This window comes from Lepidochelys olivacea, assembly GCF_965140295.1.
Source record: "Lepidochelys olivacea isolate rLepOli2 genome assembly, chromosome: 7".
In the NCBI taxonomy this organism is placed as follows: Eukaryota; Metazoa; Chordata; order Testudines; family Cheloniidae; genus Lepidochelys; species Lepidochelys olivacea.
The window spans coordinates 43,424,905-43,444,275 of NC_140417.1; the positions used below are offsets into that span (position 1 = coordinate 43,424,905).

The following is a 19,371-nucleotide window of genomic DNA, read 5'->3' on the forward strand; positions in this document are numbered from 1 at the left end:
AGGCCTGATCCTCTACAGCATTTGCTAATTGAACCCTACTGCATTGCCTTGTTCTTCTTAACCAAAAACCTGCATGCCTCAAGCTCAGTATCTTTTGTCCCTGTGGAGTTACCTGCTGCCTTTCCATCGAAAACTGTCTGACTTGCCTAATCAGAACAAGGAGCAATGGTCTCAAGTTGCAGTGGGGGAGGTTTAGGTTGGATATTAGGAAAAACTTTTTCACTAGGAGGGTGGTGAAGCACTGGAATGCGTTACCTAGGGAGGTGGTGGAATCTCCTTCCTTAGAGGTTTTTAAGGTCAGGCTGGGATGATTTAGTTGGGGATTGGTCCTGCTTTGAGCAGGGGGTTGGACTAGATGACCTCCTGAGGTCCCTTCCAACCCTGATATTCTGTGATCAGTATTTCCACTGCTTCCCTCAGACTTTTAATTGTATTACTGATCCCTCCCCCCATTGCTGTGTCCCTGAGCTCCATGACCCTGGATCCTTGCTGCTCCCTCACGTCTTTCTAGCTCATGGAACTGCTCCAGTTCATTTGCTAGCGTGATGGCTTTTATCAAGCATCTGGAGTTTTGCACTCCACAGTTGTAGCTGGACATCCCCCCCATTAGCAATGATGTGGTCTCGCACTAGGCTGACCTGTTCTACTCTGTCCCATCCTGGGCAGGCTTTTGCTGCTCAAACATTATATATAGTGCTCTTTGTTCTGTCGGTGGGAGATTTATTATCTCAAAGACTTTTGTAACTATTCAAGATGGTGCACTCCACAAAGATGCTTCAAATTGTAGCTGCCAAGACAAAATTTTGACCTACACTATAGGGATAGAGTATTTTTAACAGCAGCAGCCTTGTCGTGGACCTTACCAGAGAAGATTAGACAGAGCCCGACCACATTCAGGACTAACTGTCACGCCCAACAGTTTGCTAAGGCCTTTACCCTGTCATGGCATTTTCACATGTCCCTGTCCCACATTTAGGGATTGTCTATATAGGGAAATTGACTGGAAAAGTTATTGTGGAATAAGCTATTCTGCAATAACTATTACCTAATACTGCCCTGTGTGGGGACACTAGTCTAGAATAAAAGTCAGTGTATTTAAGAAGAATGGGAGTGCACTAATCATGCTGGCATAAAGTGATTTTTATTCCAGAATAGTGTGTGCATATAAGGAGCTATTTTGCTCAATTTCTGCATGGAGACCACCCCATATATTGGATGAGAAGAAGGAAAGAAGAGAAAAAAACCCAATAACCAAAAATGAAAACTAGTGACAAAAGGAAGACATGAAAATTATTGCCAGTCAACGCATGCTCAATGCTATTAATAATTGTTCTATGTTTGATCCTAAGCTCATTGAAATGAACAGAAAGATTGTCATTGACTTCAGTGGGCTTTGGATCAGGTTGTTATATACCACAGTAATAGAAAAACCTAAGATGCATAGCTCTGCTTGCTATCAGTGGACAGAGACTCACATTAGAAGCATACTCTGAGGTTCGTTCTTTTTTGTGTATTTATGTTTTTAATTCCATTATTATGAAAGAGTGAAATGTGGATACAAGAGAAAATTCTCCTCTAATACCCTATGCACCACAACTGAAGTCTTAACAGAGTTTTATGTATATGCTGTATGTGACTGCAATTTTGGCCTAAATAATATAGACTGTAACATGAACAAAACAGAGAGCAGGAGCAAAAACACATCTGGAGGAGCAATAGTTTTGCATCTGCTGTAAAATAAATGTAATTCCCATACCTATCATCATCTGAAGCAGGCTAGAACTCAGCTTATGTACCAGAGACTCCATGAAGTCCATTAGGAATTAGCTATTGATTTTACACGGTGATAGGCAACAGTATTAAACCCTCAGTATCTGACATGTCCTAGGTACTTCAAAGAACTTTCTAAAGTATTATGGTTGGATAAAATGGTTACTCATCTTCTCGTAACTATTGTTCTTTGAGCTGTGTTGCTCATGTCCATTCCAATCAGATGTGTGCGTGTGCACATGCATAATAGTCAGAAGATTTTTCTCAGAGCAGCAACCATTGGGTCAGCTTGGGTGCCCCCTGGAGTCGCGTCTTCTTGACTCTCAATATAGAGCCGGGCTGACCCACCACCCCCTCAGTTCCTTCTTGCCGGCTACTCCAACAGAGGGGTAGGAGGGTGGGTATTGGAATGGACATGAACAACATACCTCGAAGAACAACAGTTATGAGGTGAGTAACCATTTTTCTTCTTCGAGTGCTTGTTCGTGTCCATTCCAATCAGGTAACTCACAAGCCCAAACTGAGGAGGTGGGGTCAGAGTCGTCCACTGATTGGAGTACTTCTCTTCCAAAGGCCGCATCTTCTCTGGCCTGCTGGGTGATTGCATAGTACCTGGTGAAAGTGCGTATGGAGGATCATGTCATTGCTCTGCAGATTTCCTGGGTGGGAACCTGAGCCAGGAACACCATTGACGAGGCCTGAGCCCTGATGAAGTGCGCGGTGACTGGAAGAGTGGGCACTTTTGCCAGGTTGTAGCACTCACTGATGTAGGACGTGATCCATGAGGAAATTCACTGAAAAGAGACAGAAATAACTGGACCAACTGTTGGAATGGCTTCGTTCTCCTGATGTAGAAGGTTAGCGCTCTGCGGACATCCAATCAGTTAAGCCTTTGCTCCCTGCTGCTCAAGTGAGGCTTAGGATAGAATACTGGGAGGAAGATGTCCTGGTTCATCTGAAACTGGGAGACAACCTTCAGGAGGAAAGCTGGGTGGGGCCCAAGCTGAACCTTGTCCTTCTTGAACATAGTGTAAGGGGGCTCTGATGTCAGGGCCTTGAGCTCAGATACACTTCTGGACGAGGTTATCGCTACCAGAAATGCTACTTTGTATGAGAAAGAGAGAGCAGGGAGTACATTGCCAAAGGTTCAAAGGGTGGTCCCATGAGTCTGGAAAGGACCAAATTGAGGTCCCAAGCTGGGACAGGCTGCCGGACACACAGGTATAGCCTGTCAGGACCTTTAAGGAAATGACTGACCATAGGGTTAGCAAAGACTGAGCGGCCCTCTGCCCCTGGGTGAAAGGCAGAGATGGTGGCCAAACGAACCCTTACTGCTGACATGGACACCCCCTGCTGCTTGAGATGGAGAAGATAGTCTAATATAAGTGGAACGGAGGCGAGCGTCAGGGACGAACCGTGCTGCGCTGACCAGATTGAAAATCTCTTCCACTTGGCAAGGTAGGTGGCTCTCATGGAGGATTTTCTACTGCCAAGGAGGACTCGTCTAACGTGATCAAAGCAAGAGAGCTCTGTCAGGTTCATCCATGGAGCTTCCATGCCATGAGGTGCAGAGACTCGAGGTTCGGGCATTGGAGACGGCCATGATCCTGAGTTAGTTAGTCTGGAAAGAGCAGCAAGGTGACTGGAGCTTCCATGGACATTTCCAGGAGTGATGAGTACCGGTGCTGGTGGGGCCAGGCTGGAGCTATCAATAGCACAGAAGCTTGTTCCCTCTGTACCTTGAGGAGCTCCTTGTGAATGCGCGGAATGGGCAGAAAGGTGTACAGTAGATGGCCTCTCTTCTTGGGAGGAGGAACATGTCCACGATGGAGCTTGGGCTGTGGTTTAGGAAGGAGGAAAACTGCTGGCACTTCATGTTGCATTGCATGGCAAGCAGGTCTATCTGGGGAAAACCCCACTGATGGAAGATTGAGTTTGCCACGTCTGGGAGAAGGGACCACTCATGGCCATGGAACGACCTGCTGAGATAGTCCGCCAACTTGTTCTGTATTCGATGGAGGTACAATGCTTGCAGATGTATCAAGTGCTCTACACAGAAGTCCCACAGCATGAGGGCTTCCTGGCACAAGGGAGAGGAACATGCACCCCCTTGTTTGTTGATATAGAACATCGCCCATGGTGTTGTCTGTCCTAACGGATTCACAACTCCCTATTAAGTGGGCTTGGAAAGTCTGGCACGCCAGGCGTACCACTCTCAGCTCTCTGACACTGATACCGTGTGTTCTGAGTTCTCCCAAATGTGCTCCCCAGCCCAGAGCTGATGCATCCATCACTCGCAAGAGGAACGGGTGAGGGCTGGTGAACGGGACCCCTGCCCATACTACTTGTGGGTCGAGCCACCACAGGAGGGAGTCTAGTACCGGGAGAGGCAGGGTTACTATCCTGGCCAAACTGTCCCGGACTGGCCGATACACTAATGCTAGCCATGCCTGAGGAGGTCAAAGTCTGAGTCTGGCATGCTGTAGTATGTAGGTACAAGCCGCCATGTGTCCCAGCAGTTTCAGGCAATTCCTTGCTGTGGTGGTGGGAAACTGCCTGAGACTTCGAATTATGTTGTTCAGAGGCCGAAACCTTGCTTCCGGGAGGTATGCCCTGGCCTGTCTTAAATCCAGTACCGTCCCTATGAACTCTATCCGCTGAACAGGGGACAGAGTCAATTTCTCCATATTGAGAGGAAGGTCCAATTCGTTGAATGTTGTTCTTATAAAGTTGACTTGTGCTTCCGCTTGAGTCCTGGATTGGTCCTTGATCAGCCAATCGTCAACGTATGGGAACACCTGCACAGGAACGCAGCCATGACTGCCATGTACTTGTTGAACATTCAAGGTGCTGCTGACAGGCCGAATGGGAGGACAGTGAACTGGTAGTGGGTGCCGTTCAGCACAAACCTGAGGTATTTTCTGTGGGATGGAGTTATTGCTATGTGAAAGTACGCGTCCTTCAAGTTGAGGGCGACATACCAGTCTCCTGCATCCGATGATGGAGGCCAGAGAGACCATGCGAAACTTGAGTTTCTTCACGAACCTGTTGAGTTCTTGCAGGTCTAGGATGGGCCTGAGCCCACCCTTGGCTTTTGGTATTAGGAAATACCAGAAATAGAAGCCCTTGCCGTTTTGCTCCTGAGGAACCTCTTCCACTGCCCCTAACAAAAGGAGCAAGTGCACCTCCTGTATAAGGAGTTGCTCATGAGAGGGGTCCCTGACGAGGGATGGGGAATGGGGGTGGAAGGGCGGGAGGGCACAGAATTGGATGGAGTACCCCCTCTCTACCATGCGGAGCACCCAGCAGTCCAAAGTGATACAGAACCATGTACGGTAGAAAGGGGATAATCGAGATGAAAGGGTAAGGCGGGGTAGATCCAGTTCTTGCTCTGGTGCACCATCCTCGACCACACCTTCAGAAGGTTGGTTTGGGGCCGGAAGGTGGCTTGGGTTGGCCAGAGCACTGGCCTGGGGATGGGTGCAGCCTTTTTCTGCCACTCCTATTCCTCCTCCAGGAACTGTACTGTTGGTTCTGTTGATAGAACCGCGGAGGAGACTCAGCCTGAAATGCTTTCTCTGTCTGGTGGGAGTGTGTAGGCCCAAGGATTTGAGGGTGGCTCTGGAGTCTTTCAGGCTATGTAGCCTTTTATCTGTCTTCTCTGAAAACAGAGGGGAGGTCCTGTATGGTCTGCTGGACCTCGTATGGGAGACCAGAATCCTGGAGCCAGGAGCCCCTTCTCATAGCCACCCCTTTAGCCATGACTCTCATGCTGGCATCAGCACCATACAGCGCCACCTGGAGGGAAGCTCAGGAGATTAGCTTGCCCTCTTCAACCAAGGCCAAAAACTCGGCACAGGGGTCTAGGGGGAGGAGCTCCACAAATTTTGCCATTGCCGCAAAGGTATTACAAGAGTACCGGCTGACAATGGCCTGTTTGTTGGAAATTTGCAGCTGCAACCCACCAGAAGAATAGAGCTTTCTCCTGAAAAGGTCGAATTGTTTAGCCTTCCTGTTTTGGGGGGAGGGCCCTTGGAAACCTTGCTGCTTGTGCTAATTAGCGGCATCCACAACAAAGGAATCAGGTTGAGGGTGTGAATAAAGGCGTTCATAACCCTTAGAGGGCACAAAATATCGCCATTCATTGTGCTTGGCAGTGGGTGGCAATGAGGCTGGGGTCTGCCACAAGGTTTTTGTGGTGTCTGCAATAGTTTTTATGACTGACAGGGCAATACGGGACGGTCCAGAGGACTCGAGGATATCCACCATGGATCGGAGTCCTCGACCACCTCCTCTGCCTTGATGCCCAGACCCTGGGCAACCCAGCACAGCAACTCCTGCAACACCCAATTGTCTTCAAGTGCTGGGGCTATGGCGGTGCCCGCCAGACCCTCGTCCAGCGACAGCGAGGAGGAAGCCCCACAGAACAGCGGCTGCTCCCTGCCATCCGTGCCCAAGGAGTCCCGTGACTCTTGGGGATCCTGGACAGGCGCCAATGTGGACGGTGCCGTGCTCTGGCTGTTGGCACCGAACTCGGTGCCAATGTCAGCATCAGCACCGCTGCCGGTGGCGCTGTCTGTGCCGGAGCGGTAGAAGTCTGCCTCTGCCTCCGCCTCCAAAATCTCTGAAAAGGAGGACCATAGAGGAGCCAAGCCTCGGGACACCGATAGTCAGGAACTTGGGGACTGAGTGGGCTCTCTCTCCGGAGGTGCCAGTGCCGGAAGATGCCGTGGAGAAGGAGAGCACCGGGACATCATCACTGGCTTCCCTCTTGATTGCACCTGGGGTTGCAGTGGTGTCCTAGGGGCTGAGAACAGAGCTGTGAGATGCAGCAAGTCTTGAGCTGCCTCAAAAGCCTCTGGTGTTAAGGGGAGTGGCAGTTGCTGGCCAGTAGGATCTGGTGGGCCCAAAATCAACTGCCTTGCCTGGGCAGGAATCCACGTGGCCCTGCCAGGGGACCTGGTGCTATGGCTCAATTGGGGTCTCTCAGCCGTCGGCTCCTTAGATTTGGCTGGGGGAGAACACTCCCTATTCCGGCATCTTTTTCTTCTGAGGCACCAGCGACTGAAACCAGTGCCTAGCCGCTGATTAGCCCCAGGAGGAGCCGGGCCGGTGCCGAGTGTTTTGGGAGGAGTCCTTTCTCGGCACCGGTTCCCAGGATGATGGTGCCAGGGCACTCCGCGCCGACGAGGACGTACTGGGTGTGGGATCTGCCGACCCCGGATCTGAGTGAGGGTGAAGAGCTGCCTCCATTAGGAGAACCTTAAGCTGCTGTTCCCTTTCTTTAATAGTTCTGGGATGGACCTCACGGCAGATCCTACACCGGTCCTTTTGGTGACCTTCCCCAGGCACCTTAAACAAGAAGCGTGGCATGCGCTCAGCCGTGAAGAACTATGTACAATAACGGAGATAAAAGCGCTTGCTAAGCAAGGACTATGGGACACTCCAACTAACTATCACTGGTGATAAGAAGGAACTGAGGAGGTGGTGGGTTGGCAGGGCTCTATACTGAGCGCCATGAGGGCATGACTCCAGTGGGCACCAAGCCAACCTGACAGATGCTGCTGTGGGAAAAATCTTCCGGCTACAGTGCACATGCGCGCGTACACACCTGATTGGAATTGACATGAACAAGCACTTGAAGAAGAACTAGTGGTTAGTTATGACTCCTGATTGTATTCCTAGAGCTATTAATGACATACTGTATGACCTCTGACAATTATTTTTTCTTTGTTGTCTCAGTTTATCTGTAAAAATAATGGGCTACTATTTCATTAACCTCCTACATGTGTGGTAGGCCTTATTTCTGAAGTGTTTTGAGACCCTTTAAAGGAAAGTTACCACAGAAGTGCAAAGGGTTATTTGACAATGTCATAGAATCATAGAATATCAGGGTTGGAAGGGACCTCAGGAGGTCATCTAGTCCAACCCCCTGCTCAAAGCAGGACCAATCCCCAACTAAGTCATCCCAGCCAGGGTTTTGTCAAGCCTGACCTTAAAAACTTCTAAGGAAGGAGATTTTACCACCTCCCTAGGTAACGCATTCCAGTGTTTCACCACCCTCCTAGTGAAAACGTTTTTCCTAATATCCAACCTAAACCTCCCCCACTGCATCTTGAGATCATTACTCCCTTGTTCTGTCATCTGCTACCACTGAGAACAGTCTAGATCCATCCTCTTTGGAACCTCCTTTCAGGTAGTTGAAAGCAGCTATCAAATCCCCCCTCATTCTTCTCTTCCACAGGCTAAACAATCCCAGTTCCCTCAGCCTCTCCTCATAAGTCATGTGTTCCAGTCCCCTAATCATTTTTGTTGCCCTCCGCTGGATGTTTTCCAATTTTTCCACATCCTTCTTGTAGTATGGGGCCCAAAACTGGACACAGTACTCCAGATGAGGCCTCACCAATGTTGAATAGAGGGGAATGATCACGTCCCTCAATCTGCTAGCAATGCCCCTACTTATACATCCCAAAATGCCATTGCCTTCTTGGCAACAAGGGCACACTGTTGACTCAGATCCAGCTTCTTGTCCACTGTAACCCCTAGGTCCTTTTCTGCAGAACTGCTGCCTAGCCATTCGATCCCTAGTCTGTAGCGGTGCATGGGATTCTTCTGTCCTAAGTGCAGGACTCTGCACTTATCCTTGTTGAACCTCATCAGATTTCTTTTGGCCCAATCCTCTAATTTGTCTAGAAGAAAGAAAAGGAGTACCAGTGGCACCTTAGAGACTAACCAATTTATTTGAGCATAAGCTTTCGTGAGCTGTAGCTGTATTTTGTGAATACAGACTAACACGGCTGCTACTCTGTAATTTGTCTAGGTCCCTCTGTATCTTATCCCTATCCTCCAGTGTCTCTACCTCTCCTCCCAGTTTAGTGTCATCTGCAAACTTGCTGAGGGAGCAATCCACACCATCCTCCAGATCATTTATGAAGATATTGAACAAAACCGGCCCCAGGACCGACCCTTGGGGCACTCCACTTCATACCGGCTGCCAACTAGACATGGAGTCATTGATCACTACCTGTTGAGCCCAACAATCTAGCCAACTTTCTACCAACCTTATAGTGCATTCATCCAGCCCATACTTCTTTAACTTGCTGGCAAGAATACTGTGGGAGACCATGTCAAAAGCTTTGCTAAAGTCAAGGAACAACATGTCCACTGCTTTCCCCTCATCCACAGAGCCAGTTATCTCATCATAGAAGGCAATTAGATTAGTCAGGCATGACTTGCCCTTGGTGAATCCATGCTGACTGTTCCTGCTCACTTTCCTCTCCTCTAAGTGTTTCAGAATTGATTCCTTGAGGACCTGCTCCATGATTTTTCCAGGGACTGAGGTGAGGCTGACTGGCCTGTAGTTCCCAGGATCCTCCTTCTTCCCTTTTTTAAAGATGGGCACTACATTAGCCTTTTTCCAGTCATCCGGGACTTCCCCTGATCGTCATGAGTTTTCAAAGATAATGGCCAATGGCTCTGCAATCACATCCGCCAACTCCTTTAGCACTCTCAGATGCAGCGCATCCAGACCCATGGACTTGTGCTCATCCAGCTTTTCTAAATAGTCCTGAACCACTTCTTTCTCCACAGAGGGCTGGTCACCTCCTCCCCATGCTGTGCTGCCCAGTGCAGTAGTCTGGGAGCTGACCTTGTTTGTGAAGACAGAGGTGAAAAAAGCATTGAGTACATTAGCTTTTTCCACATCCTCTGTCACTAGGTTGCCTCTCTCATTCAGTAAGGGGCCCACACTTTCCTTGACTTTCTTCTTGTTGCTAACATACCTGAAGAAACCCTTCTTGTTACTCTTAACATCTCTTGCTAGCTGCAACTCCAGGTGTGATTTGGCCTTCCTGATTTCACTCCTGCATGCCCGAGCAATATTTTTATACTCCTTCCTGGTCATTTGTCCAATCTTCCACTTCTTGTAAGCTTCTTTTTTGTGATTAAGATCAGCAAGGATTTCACCGTTAAGCCAAGCTGGTCGCCTGCCATATTTACTATTCTTTCTACACATCGGGATGGTTTGTCCCTGTAACCTCAATAAGGATTCTTAAAATACAGCCAGCTCTCCTGGACTCCTTTCCCCCTCATGTTATTCTCCCAGAGGATCCTGCCCATCAGTTCCCTGAGGGAGTCAAAGTCTGCTTTTCTGAAGTCCAGGGTCCGTATTCTGCCGTATTCCATATACCATTTCACATATCCAGGCACACAAAAAGATGCAGTCACCTTTTGATCCCATATATGTGTGTAAGTTCTATGATATTAATAGAGAGTCTGAAAGCTAAGTTTGAGCAGGAAATATATTGGAACCTGTTAAACGTGGCTCCTAGGTGTACGGGTCCCATAAAAGAAATGTTAGGATTATAACACCTCCAAACAAAAAATCCATTAGGAAACGATGCTTTTAATGATCCGAGTTATTTACAGGGTTTATAATGTAAATATTAGGTTTACGGTCTTCCCAGAATTTCTACATAACCCAGATACTAGTTATTCATTAACTGAATCTTGTAAATAGGTTTTCATTTTGAGATCTGGTGTTTCCAAAATGGAAGGGCAAGCATTTGTCGCACTGCTGGTCATTTCCTCACTTATAGTGTTAGCAGAAAATACTGATCACAAGGTATTTAGTCTGTTTGTTATTGAGAGCATGCCTAATCTGGTTTCCTAACTTTTCAACAGAATGTAAGTGATGAATGAATGTTCAGTATTCAGTCATGTAATGCAACTCATTTATGTTGGAACCATTAGCCACTCTATGTACCCATATACTGTGGTGTGACAAGGGAGGGGTCTATCAAGGGCTTTCTTCTGGTTTGTTGAAATGTAAGTAGGAATTAAAGGATTTACAGATTTGTCTGATCATACTTTTCCCTGGGAATGTTAAGTATCCATTTGTGTGATCAATCTTGGAGGGAGACGTATTGGGTCTTGGGGAGTAAGTTCAATGGAGTTGCCACTGCTTACATCAGGGCTGAGTTTGGTCCATTAAAATGCTACCTTCTTTAGTGGAAATAATTAGTTTCCATGGGATGTGAAGGAGGAAGGCAATTAGTTTCTTTTAATACTTTGAAGCTGAAAATGTGTTTAATGTAATGTCACAAATTTATCAAAGGGGAGGGGTAAATGGCCTAATTAAACGTAAGCTAAATTTTAGAAAACATGTTTAAATGTTTGTTTATTTCTGATGATAAAATGAACTCATACATTGGAAAATCTCACAAACTGTTATAAAACAATTTTCCTGTGGCGTGTACGACATGCTGTATTGATGGATGCTTTTGAAAAAGAAGGTTGGCTTCCTAGGATGCTAGGTACCAGGGAACACTGCAGAGGGGATGATATACTTAGCCTTGGGGTTGTGGGGGGAGTAAAGAAAAGTTCAGAAATTGCTCTCTAATTCTGCTCTTCTGGAAGACACATGGGGCTAAATTCTCTCCTGCATCTGAGATTCATTGGATGGAGGGTAAAGGCAGGTGGTCTGACCAACACCTTGGTTCTGTGGGCCAGTCTACATGCTGGCTGTGGTATGAGTTAGAGCAGTCTTGGGATTGCTCTAACTCAGTGGTTCTCAACCTGTGGCCCGTGGGCCACTTGCAGCCCAGTCAGCACACAGCTGCAGTCTATGTGACATCCTCAGGGCCGTACAGGTAGTATTGGACGCAGCCCACAATGGTAAATAGGTTGAGAATCTCTGCTAACTTATGCCCAGTGTAGTGGACCATACATCATCTGAGGATTGGCACAGCAGAGCGCCACCCTGAGCTGACCCTATAACAGGTTGTGTGGTCATTGGGGCAACTGACTTTTTCCATGAACTGAGAACTCTGCCCCTGCTGGAGGAATTCTCAGCTGGCCAGTTATGACCAGAACCCACCCGAGCAACAGAAATAAACCAAACAGAAAATGACTCCGTCTCATGAAGTGATGGAGAAGAGATCTAGAAGGAGAGAGTCCAGGTCTCTTCCATCAAAGGGAAAGTTACTACACAGTGTGATATAAGATGTTTGAAGATGGGAGGGGGAGTAAACACAAGAAGATTTATTTGGGGGCTACTGGGAACCCCCACAAAAATGGCCATAATTATTTTCCTTCTATTCTTTCAGGGCTTTGTTTTTACCCACTTGTTTTGAATGGAGCTAGAATTGACTCCGCTGGTTCTGTTTTGCCACAGTAACTCTGATTTCTGTGAAGAGTAACAGGTGGAATTTGCTTCAAGTGAGCAGCGAGGCAAGAAGCCAAGGGCCTCAGCATTTGAGAACTGTGACCATCTCACAGCAGCTGCTCTCCTCAGTGTGGCAGTCCATTTAGATCTCTCTGTCACTCACTGTGAATTAAGGCAGTACTTATGAGCAGTGATTGTTGCAATGATGGTGTAGTGCAGTGGGTCTCAACCAGGGGTAGGTATACCCCTGGGGGTATGCAGTGTCTTCCAGGGGGTATTCAACTCATCTAGATTGGTGTTTCTCAACCTGGGGGTTGCAGCCCTGGGATGTCATGGGATGGGTTTAGGAGATCACAAGTGCAGGGCCAGCAAGCAGGGCAATTGCCTGGGGTCCCACATCACAGGGGCCCCTGCAAAGCTAAGTTGCATGCATCAGTCCCACTGCCTGGGGTTCGGGCTTCACACAAGGCTCAAAAGTGAAAAACAGGCTCAAGTATCACACTGAAATGTAAGTACAATATTTATATTCCAATCAGTTTATTTTTCATTATATGGTAAAAATTAGAAGGTAAGTAATTTTTTAGTAATAGTGTGCTGTGACACTTTTGTATTTTTATGTCTGATTAGTAAGCAAGTAGTTTTTAAGTGAAGTGAAATTTGGGGTACTCAAGACAAATCAGATTCCTAAAAAGGTGTACAAGTAGTCTGGAAAGGTTGAGAACCACTGGTGCAGTGATAGGATTGTTATTTCTTTAAAAGGTTTGAGCACTCTTGTGGTGCTCACTATCTTCCAGAAGCTAGCCAGAGCAACAGTGTGAATACAGTACACAGCTGGGCCTTGCATGTTGTTTATATTTGCTAAATACAATTATTTGGACCCCACCTTGCCTGGGTGGTCCTTCATATTGACACAATACATGCTTTAATGTATGGCCCACAGAGGCTAAGGGCCAGGACAGCAGTGAAACAAAAGGTAATATCCAGCAGCCAAAAGAGAGATACACCTGTGATTACTCTTAGTTTGGCTTATTCTTTGAATTCAGTGGCAGTACTTCAGGCAATCTACCGGGGGGGACAGTACAGGGGAAAGTTTTTAACCCTTTGTTGTTAGGGGGAGCAGACATGGGTCCGGGCACAATTTGTAGTCTGTTTATGACAACAGTAAGTTAATTCATCACGATTTAATTTGTTGATATATGCAATGTACTTTGTAGATGATAGCACGATCATTGCTAGTCATTGTCCCATAACAGTGTGGATTGAAATCTTAATTAGCCAATCACATTGCTTCCTCCTCCATCCTACAAATATTCTGAAGTTGTTTATCTTGCCAAATATCTTTGTTTGTATACCATTATCTTGGCTGATGTCTACACAGTTCTGGCAACAGCTATAGAACCAGCAAAAGAGGCAACAAATTATTTATTCCTGGGTGTTTTGAATTGCTTTATAGCTGACAGGATGGTGAGCACAACATGTCTTGGGTCGATGATGTTGGCTGACTGCTAAATTGTGCTCAGCAAACTGTAAACTTATCTAACTCAACTATTCACAATTATGTTCAAATGTGATTAAAAACTTGTCATGAAGACATGCCTTTGACTGTGAAGAAACTGACAGCTTTAAAATGGATGCTATGTATAAATTATAGAGGTGAATGATTATTTTAATTAGTAATCAACTAGCAGTTTAAAAGATTTGCAGGTTCAGTTTGCAGAAGTAAAAAGATATATGTACATCCATTTTAGACACTAAACTCTTTATTTTATATGTAATTTTGCTACTAACTCTAAAAGATGCTGTTGGTTGTGATTCAACTTAGATTTACAGTCTTGTCATGACTCTGCTTATCAAAAAATGCTGTGTCTGTTGAACTCCGACTTAAATCTTTCCATTCATTTTGCGGAAACACTGCCACCCACACACTGGCAAATTCTTTTGGATCAGTCTACAGCCCCACATCACATATGGAAAAACACCTTTAATAAAACAAGAACATCCCAAGAGTTTCCCAGTGGAGCTGCTTGATGAAATTTTCACAGGGAAAGCCTGTTAAGGAAGCTGAGTTAAAGTTGTAAAACAGCAATTTTTTTTCTAATCATGATTGGGCTTTGAAAGAGTTACATAGTTTGAAATAGGTGCATTTCAAGGGCACCTTCAGTCTGTGCAAACAGAGAAGACAGCCCACACAGGGCTCTAACCTGCCAAACATTACATGTGACCAGAAGCTACTGGCTTGCAAAATGTGCAGCTAAGTCCTACTTGAGAGAGAGAGGATTTAAAAACAAGGAAGACAGTCTGGCTCTCTGGACCAAATACCTAAAGGGGCATCAACAGGGTGTTTAATTCTGTGAGCCAAGTCCTCTCCTGGTGGTCAGGTCAGGTAGTTGTCCAGCATCATAATCACCCAATGAGGGAAGAAATTTCAGAATGCCTTACTGTTCAGCTAAAGCCCTCTGTGGAATAACTTATGCAGAACAGGCCACAGGTTTATGTACAATAGAATTGGTTATTATGGGGATGTGAATAAAGAGCAAGCAGTGAGCAAGCTTGATTATGGATTTTGAATGGAAAATCACAGGACTCACTGCTATCGTGAATTGAGTGGAAAATCTTGTAGAGATCATGGTCTCAGCATGACACCCTGTGTGATCCTCAGTTGAAGGCACAAATGATTAATTCTGTTTTGCCTTTTAAAATAGGATCAGTCTGCCTTTTCCATCAGTCTCAGCTCTTTTACCTCAGATAGGAAGCCAACAGCCCACTGCTGCTTCTAGAGAGCTGAACATTACACCAGCCTCCAAACCCCCTCACTATTTGATGCTACATTTCATTATAGTGGTAGCTGAATTTCACCACCCTGTCTATTTCAATGTGTTTCTTTTTTTCCCCAGAATGCCATTGAAATCCACAGCCTGCATGTGGACTCTACGGTTACGTCTCGATTTGCTCATACTGTTATCACCAGCAGATTTGTCAACAAGGTTAATGAATCCCAGGAGGCTGTTTTTGAAGTGGAATTACCTAAGACAGCTTTCATCACTAACTTCAGCATGTAGGCTCTTCTGCTACATCTAATACTAATAATGTGGGTCTCCGTCTGTGGTGTATTAGACCATCAGTGCACCTTTCTGATGATACACTGAGTGTAACATTCTGAAAAACCAGTTGTGGAACACTGGAAGGGCAGTTGGCTCTTCAGAGGTTCTCTCACACAATGTCTGCAGACTGAAAAAGTCGAGAATGAAAATTGGATATAATATAGTGATGCTCAATAAATTAGCCTGCCTGCTGTGCAAAGTTTATTATATCCCTAGCAAGATGGTATATTTAATTGCAGAAATTTCAAGAGGTCAGTGCTGCTTGATATTCCTGCTGCATGACCTCTAACCTCATCAAAGGGTCTCTGAGGGTACAAAAACAATGACACCATGGCTCTCTAGTGAGCTGTGGTGATTGGAGGGAGATGGGACTTAAGGGCTTCCTGTGCAGATGCCCTGAAAACCACAGGGCACTGTATTGCCCCTTCCCTTTTCACAGACCAGCAGAGCCCACCTCTCAGTTTTAATATTTTAAAACATTTTAGGTCAATTGATGGAGAAACATATCCGGGAACAATAAAGGAGAAAGCATCTGCACAAGAGCAATATGACATTGCGGTTTCACACGGTCAAAGTGCCGGCCTTGTCAAGTAAGCAGCAGTTCTGATTCACTATTATTTCCTCTGATTTTCAGTTTCAATATTATGGATTGGGTTAAACTGCATTGAAACTGATGGGTATAACAGCTTCCTTTCATTCAGAAGAAATGTACAAAGCAATTGAGATCCCTTATCGAATAGATAGCTGTAACAATTGAATGGGGGGGCTCTGTCCAAAACAAATCCACATGCAGGTCTGGAGTAGGAGTTAATACTGCAGAGATAGGTGAGGGAGTTCTACTGTGATCTGATAAACTCAGAGGCCGGAGATTGGATTGGAGGGGTGTGTGTTCAAGTGAAGCAGCACTAAACACCACAGAAACAAACTAAGGCTTTGTCTACACTACACAGCTTTTAGCGATATGGCCATGTCGACACAGCTGTGCTGCTAAAAGTCAGGTAACGTAGCTGCTGTTTGTTGGCACTTTTGCCAACCAAATACTTCCACTCCCAGCGAGCAGTGTTCACGTTGTCAACAGGAGAACACTCCTGCCGACAACGCACTATTCACACTGACTCTTGCTGCGGCAAAACTTTTGTCTTTTTTTTTAGGGGGGCGGGAGGGTTTAGCACCTCTGAATGACCATAGTTTTGTTGCTCAATTGTCAGTGTAGACATAGCCTAAGGTTCCGTCTACGCTAGAGACCTTACAGCAGCACAGCTGTATCGATGCAGCTGCACCACTGTAAGATCTCTTGTGTAGCCCTCTATGCTGATGGGGGAGAGCTCTCCCATCGTCAGAACTAAACTACCTCCAAGAAGTGGCAGTAACTATTCACACTACCACTTATGCTGGCGAAACTTATGTCACTCAGGGGAGTGTTTTATTCACCTCCCTGGGTGACATACATTTTGCCAACATAGGTGGTAGTGTAGATATGGCCTCAGAGAGTGAGCACAATGCCAAGGAGATGGCAGAACAAGCTCTGGGTACACAGCCCTAAGAAAAAGCCTAGAGCGAGCTTTAGGAGGCTGAGTACTGGCTTGGAAAGGTGAGCAAAGAAAAGCTCCTGCTGTTTGATTTCCCCCTGGGTTCAAGGAAACAGGACTTGGTGCATTATTTGTAAATAAACAGGATTGTATCAAAGAAATACATTGCTCCATCGTTAATTTCTCTTCCTAACTGAAACAACCTGCAGGACCCCAAATTTTGGCTAAACACTCAGGTGAAAAAGGGATACCACCAAAATGCATTTCAAATCCATGGCAAAATGAAGAAAAAAAAAACAAAAAAAACCTGTCTCTTACACAGAGTAATTTTTGCTGATTTTAAGGTCAGATCAGTTTTAAAAATCCATCACTTTAAAGAGTTGCTAAATTAAAATTGATCTAAGCAATAGGTACAGCGAGGGAAATTATTCATAGCCCACCCAGAAATGGGCTAGGATAGAAGGCTCTATGGACTGCACTGGGGAGTAACAGTATGCGCAGGCATAACCTGTTGTAGGTTCAGGACTTAAGAATGCTTCAGAACTGTAGGCAACATTGCACTGAAGGAGAATATTCAGTCTGGGCTTCCAGTTATTCAATCCTACCACCACTCGCATTAATTCCAACTCCAGTGCCTCTAGGTTTCTACTACAAATCTAAACTCATCGCCTACATATAGACTAAATACTGTACACTAAAAACTTTGAAATGGTAAGTAACTCTCTGTGGGATGTGAACAAGTCTTATTTACATTAAACAAAGTGACCTCTCTCTCCTTGGCTGTGCCACTTGACTACTCTTTAACCCAGACAAATGGAAACTTTGGCAACATCCCCTGAAAATATCACAGTAAAAAGCTAAATGTCAATTTTGCTTATTTTCAGAACCACCGGAAGGAAACTAGAGCAGTTTCATGTCTCAGTCAACGTTGCATCAGACAGTAAGGTTACCTTTGAGCTGATATATGAAGAGTTGTTGAAGCGACAGCTGGGGAAGTATGAATTGTTATTTAAGGTCAGACCCAAACAGCTTGTTAAACACTTTCAGGTAAGCTATACCTAGAGGCTTTAGGAATAAATGCTGCTACCTTGTTTGGGCAACCCTGCAGCTGCCAAGTGATGCTGACCTATTTTCCTTCTTTCCTTCAGATTGATGTCCACATCTTTGAACCCCAGGGTATAAATTTCCTGGAAACTGACAGCACCTTTATGACAAATGAGTTAACTGAAGCTCTTACAAAGGTGCAGAATGAGACCAAGGTAAAACATCATCAGGAAAATTATATTAAAGCTAATATTAAAAAAATTATATAATACATAGGTTGGGAAAAGAGTGTCTGTACATCTGGGTATAGTGCTTAGATTATCCACAAATATAAAGCTAGTTTTTAAAAGTCATATGTTACCTAGAGTACATAATCAGCAATAACCCAAATTTAGGTGAACAGATTTAACAATACAGTTTAGACATTGCGGTTTAGATATTAGAATCCGAATACTAGGGTACATCACCCATGAAAAGTTGTACAGAGATTCAGTGGTGGAAAGCAAAATATATCAATGAGTGAAGATTGTCCCTCACTAATTGAGAATTAGGTTGGTTGTCCATTTAGAAAATACAATCCATGAGGAAAGCATTTATTACTTTCCTGACTGCGCTTCTCACTGGCACTTCTGCTCATCCCTCCTGTTATTGCCAATGTCCAGTTATGTGTTCTATGTAGATGTCCCTCGACCACCTGGTGGCGTCTGACACCATGAGTTGCCGCATCCATCAGCGGAGCGGAGCGTTGACTGATTCCGCATTCTCTCAGCACTCGCTCGTTACTGGGGTCCCATGCCCCTAAGGCTCCGACGATCACCGCGTGTGTCTGGACCTGGTAACCTTTAGCTCTCAAGGTTTCGGCCAGAGGGGCATATTTCTCTACCTTTCGAGTAATGCTAATGGGAATTTATCTGTTATTTTTAGTTGCTATTTATTTTTGTGATTAATCTTAATTTAGTTGCTTTTGTGTTTAATTTTCAGGCTCATATTTTATTTAAACCAACAATAGCTCAACAAAAGAAGAGTCCTGAACTTGAGGAAACCCTCCTAGATGGAGACTTTATCATACGTTACGATGTTAAAAGGAGTGTCAGTGCAGGAGATATACAGGTAACAAATATATGTCTGGAAGTGCAAATGAGAGAGATCATCAGGGGTTGATAGATTCTGAAAGTGCTACAGTACAATTAAAAAGTGTAAAAAGTAAAGGAGGACTTGTGGCATCTTAGAGACTAACCAATTTATTTGAGCCTAAGCTTTCGTGAGCTATAGCTCACGTCATCAGATGCTGTAGCTCACGAAAGCTCATGCTCAAATAAATTGGTTAGTCTCTAAGGTGCCACAAGTACTCCTTTTCTTTTTGCGGATACAGACTAACATGGCTATTCTTAAAAAGTGTAGTCATCAATCCAGAGGGAGTAGGAGTTGAAGGTAATCAGTAAACCCAGAAAAAGCGCTCAGCACTATCCATTGACAAATTAGTTTTATATTGCATCATATTATTTTTCTGTAAAGAGGATTTTCAAATGCTGGCAGATCTAAGGATTAGTTGCCAGTCTCTTTTGTAAATGAGATTAACTGAATTTGATTTAGACAACTGTTAAACAGTAATTACTTGTATATATTCTAACATTTATCTCTATTTACATTGTAAAACAATTTTAATAAGATTTTTGTTATAAAAGATTGTGGACCAACACATGCCTTGTAACAGGGTGGGGCATTCACCGGCACTGCGGCTCCTGCTGGTCAGTCCAGGAAT

The 19,371-nt window shown here is 45.1% G+C and overlaps 1 protein-coding gene across 6 annotated transcripts in view; it reads left to right on the forward strand.

Annotated features, from left to right (window-relative positions):
* The first annotated feature begins 10,313 nt into the window (after positions 1 to 10,313).
* LOC311524115 (inter-alpha-trypsin inhibitor heavy chain H4-like) overlaps positions 10,314 to 19,371 on the forward strand; it is a 45,276-nt gene continuing 36,218 nt past the window's right edge. For all 6 annotated transcript variants that reach the window (XM_084634901.1, XM_084634902.1, XM_084634903.1 and 3 more), the window contains exons 1-6: positions 10,314 to 10,393; positions 14,830 to 14,990; positions 15,522 to 15,626; positions 17,450 to 17,612; positions 17,714 to 17,824; positions 18,591 to 18,719. In XM_084634901.1, the coding sequence (XP_084491027.1) occupies positions 10,319 to 10,393; positions 14,830 to 14,990; positions 15,522 to 15,626; positions 17,450 to 17,612; positions 17,714 to 17,824; positions 18,591 to 18,719 (744 nt within the window). In that variant the 5' untranslated portion in view covers positions 10,314 to 10,318. The remainder of the gene's footprint in view (positions 10,394 to 14,829; positions 14,991 to 15,521; positions 15,627 to 17,449; positions 17,613 to 17,713; positions 17,825 to 18,590; positions 18,720 to 19,371) is intronic.